The sequence below is a fragment of the Hypomesus transpacificus genome, chromosome 19 (assembly GCF_021917145.1).
Source record: "Hypomesus transpacificus isolate Combined female chromosome 19, fHypTra1, whole genome shotgun sequence".
Classification (NCBI taxonomy): Eukaryota; Metazoa; Chordata; class Actinopteri; order Osmeriformes; family Osmeridae; genus Hypomesus; species Hypomesus transpacificus.
Genome location: NC_061078.1, coordinates 7,839,499 through 7,852,904, shown reverse-complemented (window position 1 = coordinate 7,852,904; position 13,406 = coordinate 7,839,499). Strand labels below are relative to the sequence as shown.

The 13,406-nt window shown below is 45.5% G+C and overlaps 3 protein-coding genes and 1 long non-coding RNA gene across 7 annotated transcripts; 2 read left to right on the top strand and 2 right to left on the bottom strand.

Annotated features, from left to right (window-relative positions):
- The first annotated feature begins 53 nt into the window (after positions 1 to 53).
- Positions 54 to 2,004, top strand: LOC124481767 (stress response protein NST1). 2 transcript variants are annotated; one of them, XM_047041972.1, is made up of 3 exons: positions 54 to 364; positions 826 to 1,266; positions 1,358 to 2,004. In XM_047041972.1, the coding sequence occupies exons 1-3, from the start codon at positions 106 to 108 to the stop codon at positions 1,756 to 1,758; spliced, it is 1,101 nt and encodes a 366-aa protein (XP_046897928.1). In that variant the 5' UTR covers positions 54 to 105; the 3' UTR covers positions 1,759 to 2,004. The 2 variants fall into 2 exon arrangements, with proteins under 2 accessions (XP_046897928.1, XP_046897929.1); XM_047041973.1 differs by having other exon boundaries at positions 56 to 349.
- A 580-nt stretch (positions 2,005 to 2,584) lies between these two features.
- LOC124481765 (adhesion G-protein coupled receptor G5-like) lies at positions 2,585 to 5,703 on the bottom strand. Its single transcript, XM_047041969.1, has 10 exons — positions 5,491 to 5,703; positions 5,107 to 5,247; positions 4,863 to 4,976; positions 4,735 to 4,768; positions 4,563 to 4,651; positions 4,202 to 4,323; positions 3,796 to 4,061; positions 3,562 to 3,628; positions 3,189 to 3,469; positions 2,585 to 2,916 (listed from the first exon to the last, which is right to left on the bottom strand). The coding sequence occupies exons 1-10, from the start codon at positions 5,503 to 5,505 to the stop codon at positions 2,807 to 2,809; spliced, it is 1,239 nt and encodes a 412-aa protein (XP_046897925.1). The 5' UTR covers positions 5,506 to 5,703; the 3' UTR covers positions 2,585 to 2,806.
- Positions 5,704 to 6,340: 637 nt separating this feature from the next.
- Positions 6,341 to 8,563, bottom strand: LOC124481651. Of its 2 annotated transcripts, none has more exons than XR_006957678.1 (6): positions 8,320 to 8,563; positions 7,736 to 7,867; positions 7,330 to 7,374; positions 6,990 to 7,142; positions 6,688 to 6,882; positions 6,341 to 6,489 (listed from the first exon to the last, which is right to left on the bottom strand). It is a non-coding gene; the product is annotated as an uncharacterized LOC124481651 (long non-coding RNA). The 2 variants fall into 2 exon arrangements; XR_006957677.1 differs by lacking the exon at positions 8,320 to 8,563 and adding an exon at positions 8,001 to 8,095.
- On the top strand, positions 8,169 to 12,779 carry vrk3 (VRK serine/threonine kinase 3). Of its 2 annotated transcripts, none has more exons than XM_047041785.1 (15): positions 8,169 to 8,264; positions 8,570 to 8,781; positions 8,898 to 9,038; positions 9,242 to 9,361; positions 9,447 to 9,587; positions 10,588 to 10,643; positions 10,751 to 10,817; positions 10,899 to 10,983; positions 11,076 to 11,178; positions 11,537 to 11,629; positions 11,720 to 11,852; positions 11,939 to 12,059; positions 12,162 to 12,220; positions 12,307 to 12,443; positions 12,525 to 12,779. In XM_047041785.1, exons 2-15 carry the CDS (start codon positions 8,571 to 8,573, stop codon positions 12,546 to 12,548), a joined length of 1,491 nt encoding a protein of 496 aa, XP_046897741.1. In that variant the 5' UTR covers positions 8,169 to 8,264; position 8,570; the 3' UTR covers positions 12,549 to 12,779. The 2 variants fall into 2 exon arrangements, with proteins under 2 accessions (XP_046897741.1, XP_046897742.1); XM_047041786.1 differs by having other exon boundaries at positions 12,528 to 12,757.
- The last annotated feature ends 627 nt before the right edge of the window (positions 12,780 to 13,406 follow it).

Here is a 13,406-nt window from a genome sequence, read left to right as displayed (position 1 = left end):
TCGGACAGAGCGAGATTTGGTTCTGCTAATACCACCATTACGATAGGGGGCAGCCACACATTTCCTACACAGGCCAACCAGTCATTTTGTAAACTGATAGCTAAAATGGCTCCGAGAAAAAGAAGTGTGGTATGGACATTTTTCAGGGTTTTAAATGAGAAGAAAGTACACTGTTTGTTGTGCATGGAGATCGTCGTTTACAACGGGCATACCACTAACATGCTCCGGCATATGCGTACCAAACACCCGAAAGAGTTCAGCAACGCGGCAACAAACATCAGGCCAAGCAGTGGGACAGGAGACGAAAGTGAACCGATGATTACAAACAGTGGAGACGAATACACTTCTGGTATGGTTACATATTGTAGGTAACGTTACCATTGCAAAACACCAAACCCCGCCAGACACTTCTGGTTAGCAACCTAGCCAGCTAACTAGTCCTTCTAGTAAGTGAGTGTCCGTTGCTTTATCAAAAGTGCGGTTTTGTGTTCATTTACCACTCGCTGAGTATCGATAGTGTGAAACCTACCCAGCCAGCTTCGAGCCATGTATCGCAGCTGACATTAGTACGATCTTTGCGCCTTTAAACCATTAATCCATTGTGGAAGCAAGGTCTTCCATAACGTTATGCACTTCCTCCTGGAAAAGGGCCTAGACTGACTGTATTTTATTAAATGATGTGATTATACATTACTAGGCTATTAAACCAAGGCCCAGGCTGTTGCAGTGATATGTTTGGGGTTGAGAAGACCACCCCCTAGTATGTTACTAGAACTGTAGTTGGTTCTAAACGGATTCTAAACGACTTATCAATGTTTCTTGTAGTGGAGGTAGCGCTGGAGGAGGACCACCCAGTACAGATCACCACGGTGAATGAAGCTGACATAACGAACGCCATCAACGGAATCCTGAAGGCGGCGGAGCACCAAGCAGTGGAGGGCCAAAGTGAGGTTGTAACTGCAGAAACCCAGAGCCATGTGGGGAGTGGTCCCAGTCCATCGACACGGAAGTGGAGTTCAATATGGACTCACTATGAGCGCCTGGAGGACCAGAAACGAGCTCTGTGTTTAATATGCTTGGAGAAAATTCAGCACCATAGCAGCACCAGCAATCTGCATCGCCACTTGTCCAAGAAGCACCCAGACGCCCATGCGCGCATGGAAAGTCACAGCAAGAAACGCCTCTCTAAAGGTGCATACAGCACCCCTGTCAAAGAGGGCCTAGCCAGGCCCATGGGGAAGATGAGAGTGTCAGAGAAATATCAAGGTGAGTTTGGTGGGTCCACGTCTGTCAGGTGATGACTGTATTGTTGAATAAACATTACTTATAGTGTTAACTTAATTGAAAAAACCAACAGACATGTTTGATGGTGAGGTGCGTGTGTTGGAGCGTGAGCGCGAGCTGACGGAAGCTCTGAGGAAGGCGCAGCAGCAGGAGGCGCGGGCACTGGAGCAGCAGAGGGAACTCCTGGACGCTCTGAGACGAGCCAACACCAGGGAGGCCGCCACCGAGAAGGAGGAGCTGGAGGCTCTGAGACGAGCTCAGGAGCAGGAGGCCCGCGCCCTGAGGAGAGAGAGGGAAGAGGCGCAGAGGGAGAGGGCAGAGGTGCTGGTGGAACGGGAGAGGCTACGAGAGGAGAGGGAGGAGCTGGAGCGTCTACGGAGGGAGGTTGGGGTGGGACGGGGCCAGCTGGAGGAGCAACCCACAGGGCTGTTCCAGGAACAGGGAGTGGTGATGGCCAAGGAGACTCATGGTTAGGGGGATGTGAACCCTCAGATCGTCAACAGTGACCTGAACCCTGGCTGCCACGTCCCTCATCCCTTTATTTCAAAGGAAGGAAGAGGGAGCGGAAGCCTGTCGCAGTTATCGAGATGTACAAATATTTTGTAACTTTTTTACAGTATATATAAGCCGGTAGTATGTTCTTGTTTAAGTTAAGGAGGGTCTCTACCTGTGAGTTTTGCCCATTCATTCCCCCTGACAATAAACAAATGGCTGTGAAAATGGGACTTTATTACTTATTCAGTCAAATCTGTCACAGTTTAACATTCAAACAAACAAACAAATTCCACCAATCTGTTTTAAACAATGGCACCTCATACATTTTATTTTTGCTTGTTTCAGCTTCTTCGATTGTCATACTTATAAGGCATACTATCACTATTATCAGTCTTTACAGAAGTCCTGTTTTAGCTTTATTACCATTGTAGATTCACATTTTTATATTCCATTGTATTCATTTAGTTCATTTATACAAAGTGACATACAAATAACAAATAGTAGCAAGTACTGTAGATAATCAAGGAGTAGAAGTAAACAGTATTTCAGTGGTAAGGGCCATGGAACTGTCCATTTTTATCAGGCACAGTGCAACACCAATCCCAACTAAAATTACATTATATATCATTCAAATGATAGGACAGTGCAACAATCAAGAGATCATACTGACATAAAACATTTACAACAAAATGCTTGAAAGTATTTGATTGCTTTACACTAACCGTTGATTGCTCATTTAACTGCTAAATCAGTTTGAAAACATAATAATTTCTTTAAAGGTACAATATGTAATGTCAATGAAGAATATTTGGAGCGCCCCAAATTTTACAGCCAATTATGTTCAAGCTATCTTGTTCCAGCCATTTCTAAAATGAGAAATTCCATAAGTGGCTAAAGAACTCTCAGAGCGCCTAACTGGCTTAAACATGTTAAAGTGACACTTAAAAAAAAAAGTCTTACCTCTTGTACCTTTAATTGTGCTCTAAATTGTAGTTTTCAACACAACCTGTAGGAGGCCTCAGTTATTTCATTGAGGCTTTGATGTTGTGAGCGTTCCCTGGCTTGTTATAACAGATTTTCTGTGCTCCTTTCCCTCTCTCCGTCTTTTGATGCAAATCCACAGAAACAGAAAGAAGCCTGCAGGTAACAGGAAATTACACGGAAAGTAACAGTTTTGCATTATATATTTACATGTATTCATTTAGCATACGCTTATATCCAAAGCGACTTCCAAGAGAGAGCTTTACAAAAGTGCAAACAAGGTAAGTGACATCATCAAATGACTGATCTTGTTTAGAATGGCAATTTCTCACTTACACAGGGTTGTTCCATCACCTTTTACAATTTCTCAAATTTAAAATATGTAACTGCTAAGTGGTTTAATACTGTTTGAGGGATGGGATCGTTACCTTGCAGTGAGTTGAGGATGGTGAAGGTATAGAGGATGACATAGTTGGTGTAGCCAATGGAGAAGAAGCCCAGGCCCCAGGTGAGGCCCAGGATGCAGGTGAGGCCAAGGACGCTGCAGAAGGCCCTGTTGTTCCTCGTGTTCTTCAGGGGGGATATCCCAGATCGAATCCTACACATGGTAGTCATGATGAAGATGAACATTCCTCCGTTGAAAAGTAAGACCACTATGAGATAGGCCAGGACTGAGCAGTACAGAACCACATCAGCTGTCATCCAGCACCTGTGAGGGGAGACAGACATACATTGAATCCAAATAGTGTTTTGACTTCTGAAATTCATGTATGTGATACTCTAAGTATTCAGTTAACTCACATGCCGTCTTTCAGGCCATATGGGGTCCAGACCCCTCCTACAACTGTCACCACCACTCCTGACAGCCCTGGGAGAGGGGATGGGAGGGGGTTTGTTATTATCGCATAACTTCTATTGTTAAATATAGATGTTTATAGATTTAACTTATACAGTATACTTTAAATTGTCAACAAATGTCAAGGTGATTCACTGATTGAATGAACAGCAGGATAAATGAATAAAAAGCAGGGGTACCCCAGCCCAGCAGGCTGATCTTCAGCAGGTAGTGCTTGGTGTAGATGTTGTAGACCTGCACCAGGAGGCGGTACAGGTGCAGGGCCTCCAGGCCCATCCAGGAGAAGCAGGTGAGCAGGGCGTAGTGCAGCAGGCCACCCAGTACTTTGCACAGCAGTGAGTCCTCCCAGGCAAGGGACATGCTGGCCAGCAGCAGCAGGTTGAGCAGCAGCAGAGAGCCCACCAGCTGGAGGTGGATCACTATGCCTTTGTCAGTCGCCTGGCTCCTGAGAGCCAAGGAGAGAAACTCTAGATGAGGGGTCTGAACCTTCTGTTTATGAACCCACACAACCAACCACTAGGACAAGATTGAAATCCTTTGTGGTCTAGGAAAGATAAATTGGGTCTTCATTCACAGGTGACTCACGCATGCTGCAGACAGTGTGTCAGTAATGTAAGGGCACAGAAGAAGGCAGAGATGGCTCCTCCCACTATGCTGAGCGTTCTGAGGATCTGAGCGTGCTCTTTACTCGGGACAAGACCAGGGATCTGAGCCAGGAACATCAGCCGTCATTCACAATGTGTTACCATCTAGACATAACCTTTAGTCAAGTGTTTGAACACGTTAAAATGGAAACACAAAAGTGCAATAAAATGTCCTGGCACCAAGATGAATAATATGTCTGTCATAAAGGACTTTCAGATGACTCCCATGCAAATGTCCTAAACAGATCCAGTCCTGAACATGCAAATCTAGTTTCCAGGAACAGAGGAAAAGGACAACATACCATGAGGGTGAAAAGGGAGAAGTGGTTACAGCTACAGACCACGTGTTCTGGGAGGGTCAGGGTGTGGCAGCCATCAGGAACCCAGCTCCCTATATGAGGGACTCAGACACTTAATATATGTATTTAAACATAATGGACATTCACACATTCTCATGTATGTAGATATGTTTACCTGTCTGGTTCAGGTAAGCACATGTTGCATTCCCCTGAGGAAGATCACCACGGCATAAAGATTAGCAAGCTCAGAAATCATATGAATGCCATCAAGTTATGCCAACTGCCCATGTTCCCAATAGTTACCGTTTTGCCATAGGTCTGTTTGAAGCTCATGTTGAATGGTGTGGACAGGTTAGACATGGTAATGTTCACAACCTCAACACCAAAGGTGATGTTGTAGAGATGTCCCTCTGTAGTCTAGAGAAAAAGATAGGGACAGTGTGTTTTTCTGTGTGTTTAATATGAGGGAAAACGTTTAAGTATGTCTGTACGGGCTTTATGTGTAAATACATGTGTATGTGTTTAGTTTGTGTGTGTGTGAACTCACCTGACTGGCAGGTGGAGTGTTGTTCACAGTGAAACTGAAGGTCACAGTGTTGTTGGCCAGTGTTGGGTCCAGCCTTGAGAAGAGGTCAGCAGGTAAGTCCACCTGCAGGTCAGCTTCCGGCTCTAAGATGCTCAATGATATCTGCGGACAGTTGATAACACATATATGTGTATATATAACAGTATCATGTATCGTGCAAATACCAGTACTCTGATTCAAGATTGATTATGGGTTCAGGAAGATTGAGGTGTATGACAGTTTAGTGATTCAATATAGCAGTAAGACAGGAGCTGAGCGCTGGTGTTATTCTGCAGCAGTGGTGCTTGTTCAGCCATGTTGTTTTTTAATAGTGGTTGAGTGGTGCTAACTCAGAAATATGCCTACATCGTTCATAGCCATGTTGTAGTGTTACCATGGTTGCAGAAACATGGAGTTTCATTCCGGTGTAATTGTTTATCTTGCACTCCACAGTAAGGGTGGGGCCATACTTCTCTGTGGTAGAGGATGAGGATAGGATCCCAGAAGAGGTGGTAGCAGTGATGGTAGGGGTGGTGAGGGTGGTAGGGGAGGTATGGGTGGTGAGGGTGGTAGGGGTGGTAGGGGAGGTATGGGTGGTGAGGGTGGTAGGGGTGGTGAGGGTGGTAGGGGTGGTAGGGGTTGTAGGTGTGGTAGGGGTTGTAGGGGTGGTGAGGGTTGTAGGTGTGGTGAGGGTGGTAGGTGTGGTGAGGGTGGTAGGGGTGGTGAGGGTGGTAGGGGTGGTAGGGGTTGTAGGTGTGGTAGGGGTTGTAGGGGTGGTAGGGGTTGTAGGTGTGGTAGGGGTGGTAGGGGTGGTGAGGGTGGTAGGGGTGGTGAGGGTGGTAGGGGTGGTGAGGGTGGTAGGGGTGGTAGGGGTTGTAGGGGTGGTAGGGGTTGTAGGTGTGGTAGGGGTTGTAGGGGTGGTGAGGGTGGTAGGGGTGGTGAGGGTGGTAGGGGTGGTAGGGGTTGTAGGGGTGGTAGGGGTTGTAGGTGTGGTAGGGGTGGTAGGGGTGGTAGGGGTGGTGAGGGTGGTAGGGGTGGTGAGGGTGGTAGGGGTGGTAGGGGTTGTAGGGGTGGTAGGGGTTGTAGGGGTGGTAGGGGTTGTAGGGGTGGTAGGGGTTGTAGGGGTTGTAGGTGTGGTAGGTGTGGTAGGGGTGGTAGGGGTGGTAGGGGTTGTAGGGGTGGTGAGGGTGGTAGGGGTGGTAGGGGTTGTAGGGGTGGTGAGGGTGGTAGGGGTGGTGAGGGTGGTAGGGGTGGTGAGGGTGGTAGGGGTGGTGACGGTGGTAAGTGTGGTACAGATGGTCAAAGTGAAAGGGTTGTTAGGGGTGGTGGGACATGGGAGAGTAGTAGGTGGACATCTGGTGGTATCTGAAAACGAGATGTTATGAAGCTTTCAACACCATCCATCTGGGAAATAACATTTGCCTATTTTTCTTTTTTGAATCCTGTTTACAACATTCTATTTTGTTGGATGAAAGTAATTTTGTAACTTGTTCAATTTGAACCTGAGACTGAATGTGTTTTGATATTTTGATTAGTGTATAATAAAACTACAACTGACTGTACCTGGTTGACTGTAGGCAGGACTTTGTGGATTGCAGTCATATTCATTTGGAATCGTATTATTTGATATACATGTACAGGGATTGTATTTATTTTCTGCACAATATGGGCCTGCCCTAATCCAGTTTGAACTGTCAATTTTTGGTTTGATCATCCAGTAGGTTATGTTCCCATCGAACCACTCGCATTTAACCATATCTGAAATGAACATAAATATTAAGGTAAAAGATCTAAGGATAAAAGGTTTTCGATAAACATAATGAATATTAATAAAATTATTATACTTTAAATAGTCATAAACCTACCAGTATTATCACAAGTAAATGATTCAGATCCTTGAACCCATTTGTAAGTTAAGCATCCACACAGATTAAGGTCAGGGGAAAGAATGCATTGACACTTTATCTCATTCTGAGTAAAGCAGCATCCTGGAGAGTCAGATGGGCTGGATGCTAAACCTTAGAATAAAAAGAAAGCATAAAGATACTGAGCTTCACTTGAATTTTTAGAGCAGTTAATCAAAAACAAATCAAATGTATTTGTATAGCCCAGCAATGTCACAGAAAGCTTTACATACACCCATTGAAGTGCACCTAAACCAACATAAACCCCCAGGAAATCTCATAGAGAAAAAAATGAATAAACCTTGGGAGACGCAAAGCGTTGAAGGTTGCTCGAGAGAGTCAGTCGCTGAAACAGAGTAGCGATTATCATTAGCTGAACATAACATTCATCAATAGGGATACAAAATAAAAAAAGCATATGGAAGTTGAAACATTCCATCATTATAGCAGAGATCCAAGTCATTAATCCGAGTGAGCCTATTATACACTTCAGAAGTTCTGTAGTTACATGTGCATAACTTCATACATGTCGGGGCTCGGGAGTGATCAGAGCCTGATACGTAAAGCAAAAATAGAATCTTGCTTTATGGAACAGGCCCAGGGTGTTTGTAATAACAAGTTATGGAATATAATGAACATTTGAACATGCTTTGTTTAAAAAGGTTTTGTTGCAAATATTAATTGTTTGATTTCCTCAAGTGTCCTACCTGTGCGCTTGATAATCAAACATAAATCGAGGAGAAAAACTAGAATCCAACATATCCTCATCATCTCAAACTGCTGTGGTCCAGAATGCTGCTGAGGGTTCTTTCATGCTGTTGGTTTCACTGCTCGTAGGTCTGTGGATTGTACAATACATGACTTCTGTGGTTTCGAAGATGAATATTGAGCAAACAAAATGCAAACACACAGTAAGATAAAAAATGCAAATAGACAATAAAAAATCTAAATAAACATGTTTTACATGTTTACCATCTATATCTGTGTGGGAAGAATATGAGAAGAAAGGTAGTACGAAACATGTTCATTAATAGTTCATTAAATGTGACCTGTCATGTCTGTCTGATATCACTCTAAAATTTGAAATAATCTCGAAACTATTAATGCTTTGGCGTGTTACGTTAAGTTTCAGCCTTTAGGCTCCCCTTAGAAAATGTTTTTGTCACGTGACTAAATCTCATTTCGTTCTGGGGTCTAGAACGGTTCAGAAACTTTCCTTTATTCCTACATCTTCAGGTCAGCTTTCCTGTAGAAATATTATACAATTCAGAAGAAAGTATATCTCCATTACCTTGTTGCCTTAAAATGAATAGAAGACGGCAATCGAACTAGGAAAGTAGTAGCTAGTGCATGCCATGGTAGAGCAAATGTTAGCTAGCTGTCTTTCTCAGATGTATCAATACGGATATACCAATATTGCCCATAATGAAACTAGCTTTAGCCAATAGACTTTAATTCCACTCGGAAATAACCTTTATCCTTCCATAGAGGCACTGGACTTGAAATTCGATGGAATAACCTCAATGTTGTTTTGTTTGTAGAATGCTCCTTCATTTCTGTCCTCAGTGTGGCTCTAAGCTGCAGCCTGGCTTCAGATTCTGCCCGTCGTGTGGGGAGAAGCTCCCAACTCTCGTGGACCACCCCGTGGAAGCTGCCACCTCTGGGGTTTCTCAAATCACCGTCAGCGGTGTCACGGCTACAGCCAGCATTAACACACCTGCTACCTCAGAGCAGTACTGTACATTTGGAGAAGGTAGGGCTGTTTGCTGCAGGCAGGAGGGGAGCACATTAAGCTGGGTTCATTGGACTATTGGTTGATGGGTTCAGAATGAACGAACGAACAGATGTTTTTTTCTGGAATGTCTGCAGGTGTGGTTTGCTCTGTTCCTAGCCCAGTGTCCACACGCCAAGCTCTACGTCGTACCCGTAAGTCCACTCCCCCAGGCCAAGTAGAAGATGTAGCCAGTGTTGTGGACACGCCCCCTCGCATAACATCTCCCAGGCAAACAGGTAAAGGAAGAGGGATGTTCACCCGTCTAATCCAGTGCTCCCTAATACCATTAACCTATGCTAGAGTGCTGGGCTTGGGTTAAAGCAGCATAGCTACCACAGTAGTAGTCTCAACAGGATGACAACCAGCTTAAGCTGCCTTCTCCAACTGGCTTCTTAAGTTCATTCTAGTGAACAGAAAGTGTTGTGTGTCCTATTGACAGATCAGAGCCCCAAGCCTGTGTTGACCCTTAGGAAGAGGCGAGCTGTCACCCCACCACTGAACCCCACCAGAGAGGATCCTCCAACTGTCTCCTCCCCCACGCTCAAGTCCCCTGCTGCTGGTGAGCCCAGCTACCACCAACCACCACATGGCTCAAAGCCCCACCTTATATGTGTATGACCTGACGTGTGTGTGTGTGATCACAGTCAAGGGGAAAACGAAGAAGGCCAAGCGGACGTGTGTTGTGGAGCCTCTGCAGGAAGGGGAGGAACTGATTGACACAACAGGCAGGAAGTGGCGGCTGGCAAAGCTGTTGGGACAGAATGAGCCAGAGCTGATATACGCAGGTCAGAGGTCAAATAGACCAATTTTCACCCTATGTCACACGACTGTCAAGCAGGCTCAACTGCGCATGTCAGTTGCAAATGACGAACTTCTCCCGGGTATAATACACTTGGTGTCGATCAGGTCATCATATATCTCTGCCCACTGGATTGCAGGGCTTGACATAAACTTTTTGAGGTACTTGTCCTTTGGTACAAAATTCACTTGAGCCCGATACCTTTAAATAGCCTGACCAAGTGATGGGGCAAAACTAGCCTGGCTAATGGAGGTCGCTTTCTCAGGCAAATGACGAATGAAACAGGCTCGGTTAAAGAAATCCGAAACTACAAAAGGCAGTCCTCCCTGACGTTTGTGGTGTGAAATACAACATTGTGCCAGTGAGCGACCCGAGTCCAACTGAGACTAACGTCAACACAGTATTCCGTGAGACGCAGTCTCACTCAGACTGCCAGTTTTACAGAAATCACAAAAATAATCGAACCGGCTGGCTGAAAACAGAATTCCCATATCTCTTGAATGACTTTTTTGGGGTTTAAAACTTTTGATGTAGAATTGACTGAACTGTAACATTATGAACTTTGTGACATGACGCGACCAAAGAGACTGGGTGCTGCCTAAGACAATGCGGGCTACTGGGCAACATTCTCACCCAAATTTTAAGACTTTCGTGACCCAAATCTAAATTCTGATGTGACAGATCAATTGGGAATCGCTTTCTCTCTTAAAGGTTGTTCTTGACCTTTTTGGTCTTTTTAAATCTAATTATTTGTATTATCCGTGTGGTCCTTTTGCCATTATAAATGCTATCCTTTCCCTGTTTTCTGCCACCACATTGCTTGCACATCCCGGGTGTTTGCAAACAAAAAATTGGTCTATAGTACTAGTATTAGGAACGTTCTGGTATTAGCAGGGGTTATGGTACTTGGAAGTTCAAGGGTCAGAGTGTTAGTGTATATGGGTCTGTAGATATGCTGATGACTAGTCTCTTCTCCATGTCTCCAGTCCAGCAGACCGGGCCAGGGATCCACTGTGGTGACTGCAGACATGTCCTCAAACTGGTGAGTACAGAGCTGACTATAGAGTGCAGCCAGGTCTGGTGAGTGCAAGGTGCAGCTTGCTGTGTGTGTGTCAGTATTGTTGCTTCACCTATATCTTTACTACACAGGGGCCTAAAGATGGGAGGATCTTTAATGAGCAGAACTTCCTTCAGAGAGCTGCAAAACCCACATCTGGTGAGGCTCAGGACATGTGCTTTGAAGAGGTTGGGTCTGTTTTCCTGAGGTTTCTTCACTAATGATGTTGTCTCCCCCCAGTGGACAAATGGATGAAGCGCACTAAGATGGACTTCCTTGGGATTCCGTCCTGTGTGGGTTTTGGGCTACATGCAGAAATCTACAGGTGTGTGTATGAGTTTGTCTAATGTAGGGGACCTGTGTAAATCCAAAGGGTCTGTATGCATGTGTATGTGATTGTGCTGTGTTTCCTCGTAGGTTTCTGATTGTCCCCAGCATGGGCCAGACGCTCCAGGTTGTCCTGAAGGAACAGGGGGGGCTCCTGTCTGAGACAGCAGTGCTGCAGCTGGCCTGTAGAATAGTGAGTACTGGAGCCCTCTCATTGGAGAGGAGCTCTGAAAGGACACTTCAGCATGAGTGTGCCTGCCTGGTAGTGTAGACGAAGAAAGACGTATTTTCAACTCTCTTTGGATAGTCTGCAGTGGCTCTGGTTAGCATTAGCTCCTTGTTGTGGGCAGCGTAGGACATTACAGCATAGCACACATACGGTCGAGTCAATTAACATAAATACTTGTCAAACCAAGTGGGCACTGTAGACATTGATAACATGTAGAAGCACCGGCAGTGTTGAAACTAAGTGTTAATGCAAATGTTAGTGCTTCCCTCTCTACTCTGGTATCAGAAGCCATGTTCTAACCCCGGTCTGCCTCGTCTGCCAGCTGGACGTGTTGGAGTTCATCCATGAGAACGAGTATGTCCACGGAGACGTTGAGGCAGAAAACATCTTCATCCAGCCAGCAGGACACACACAGGTTAGTGAGGTTGAGTATTAGAGGTATAGCACTGCAGGTATGTTTATTATCTGAAAGGATGATATGTTTGAGACGTGTGTGTGTGTTTAGGTGTATCTCGCAGGGTACGGCCATGCTTTCAGGTACTGTCCAGGTGGTCGACATGTGGAGTACCGGGAAGGCAGTAGAACACCACATGAGGGCGCCCTGGAGTTTATAAGCCTGGACTCCCACAAAGGAGCAGGTTAGTAGCTAAGCTAACACAATAACATACTCAGAGAGCAAACCCTTCTTCTGAGTCTTTTTTAAAGTGTGTTATTCCATGTGAAGGCCCGTCCCGCCGCAGTGACCTCCAGGCTCTGGGCTACTGCATGCTCCACTGGCTCACCGGGGCGCTGCCCTGGAGCTCCCTCCTAAACACACCCTCCCGTGTGGCCACAGAGAAGCAGAGGTGAGACATGATTAGTGATATGCTCAGTGGAACCTTCATTTATACAGGTTTATCATATTGACGCTGGGACCCTAACCCTCTGTGTGACCCTGGGGCCATCAGGTGGACAGAGGACATCCCAGGCCTGATCAGACACTGCTACGGAAAGAAGACTGCCTCCAGTCAGTTCACTATTCCAGCTCATAAAACTTGATGATTGTGCTTTTATTGTGAAGTCAGAATGTATACATGCTGTATGTGTGACCAGGAGCTGTGGAGGCCTACCTGTCAGAGGTAATGGGTCTTCAGTATGAAGCCCAGCCAGACTACCAGGCTCTAAAGGGGGGGCTCACAGCAGCCCTGCAGCTGCAGGGAGGAGGGATGCAGCAGCCTCTCCACTTACAGGTGAGAACAGAACACTGGATCATACTTTACTGGGATGCCACCGTGACCACGACCATCATGTTTTGTGTCTTAATTTTCTAGAAGAACTTCACCATAACAACCTGAAGCGTCTTTTGAAGACACATTATGGATTTTTCATCATCTGTTTTTAACCATTAATGTGCTTTTTGAAAATGTGTGTGAAAAGTAATGTTTTAATGCAATAGAGGGTGCTGCGAGGCCTGAATGTTCCAAAAACACTGTTCTGGATTAATCAGCTTGGATGCTTGAAATAATGGACATTTTATTCCATGCCATTAAAAAGGTTTTCATGAAAAGATGGTTTGTTTCTGTGGTTTTCTTGAAAAAACAGATGTAAGTTTGGGATGGATAGAGGGTCTGTACTTTTACCGATTACTTATAGAGGATCTTAGCAGCCGTACTGATTCATTCTTAAGGCCCTGGTGGAATATCTTCTACCTGCTAGTTGTCACTGAACCAGAAGCTTCAATACAATAAACATCCCTGGCCTGATGTATGCTGCTTGGGGGGGATGGGGCTGGCAGGCTGGCCCCCCCTACCCTCCAGAGGAGCGCCGAGGCCCAGCTGTGGGATCCTGGGAGGGTCACTGAGCTCCCCACCACACACCTCTCTCTCGTGGGCTGGGCCCCACCCTGCCAGAGTGGTTTATGGGAGCAGACTTTTTCATTAACACAAGAAAACAGTTTGTGTGTGTGGTTTACTGATTAGACACAGACCCACACCTAGACTATCAGAACCACTGGATTTGAGTTAGAAGAGTTGGGAGTAGTGCAGCATTGTGTCCACTGGCAGCCCTGCATTTGGAAAGTTATTGTGTAGCTCTTTCTCCATTCAGTGGTGTACTGTATGTCCTTGTTCACTGGAGGTACCCTCTCTTGCTTGTGATCTTTAAAAGTTAGAATGAGATCACAGTTCGTGGTCTTGAAACAGGAGCATGTTGAA

Bases quoted from the DNA above. Each gene is read 5' to 3' on its own strand.
- LOC124481765 (XM_047041969.1), bottom strand. The intron at 4,652-4,734 runs GTAAACATATCT...TCCCTCATATAG, and splicing joins TGCTTACCTGAACCAGACAG to GGAGCTGGGTTCCTGATGGC. The intron at 3,629-3,795 runs GTACCCCTGCTT...CCCCTCTCCCAG, and splicing joins GATCAGCCTGCTGGGCTGGG to GGCTGTCAGGAGTGGTGGTG.
- vrk3 (XM_047041785.1), top strand. From the start codon at position 8,571: ATGCTCCTTCATTTCTGTCCTCAGTGTGGCTCTAAGCTGCAGCCTGGC. The intron at 9,588-10,587 runs GTCAGAGGTCAA...CCATGTCTCCAG, and splicing joins GCCAGAGCTGATATACGCAG to TCCAGCAGACCGGGCCAGGG. The intron at 10,984-11,075 runs GTGTGTGTATGA...GTTTCCTCGTAG, and splicing joins CTACATGCAGAAATCTACAG to GTTTCTGATTGTCCCCAGCA.
- LOC124481767 (XM_047041972.1), top strand. From the start codon at position 106: ATGGCTCCGAGAAAAAGAAGTGTGGTATGGACATTTTTCAGGGTTTTA. The intron at 365-825 runs GTAGGTAACGTT...TGTTTCTTGTAG, and splicing joins TTCTGGTATGGTTACATATT to TGGAGGTAGCGCTGGAGGAG. The intron at 1,267-1,357 runs GTGAGTTTGGTG...AAAAACCAACAG, and splicing joins AGTGTCAGAGAAATATCAAG to ACATGTTTGATGGTGAGGTG.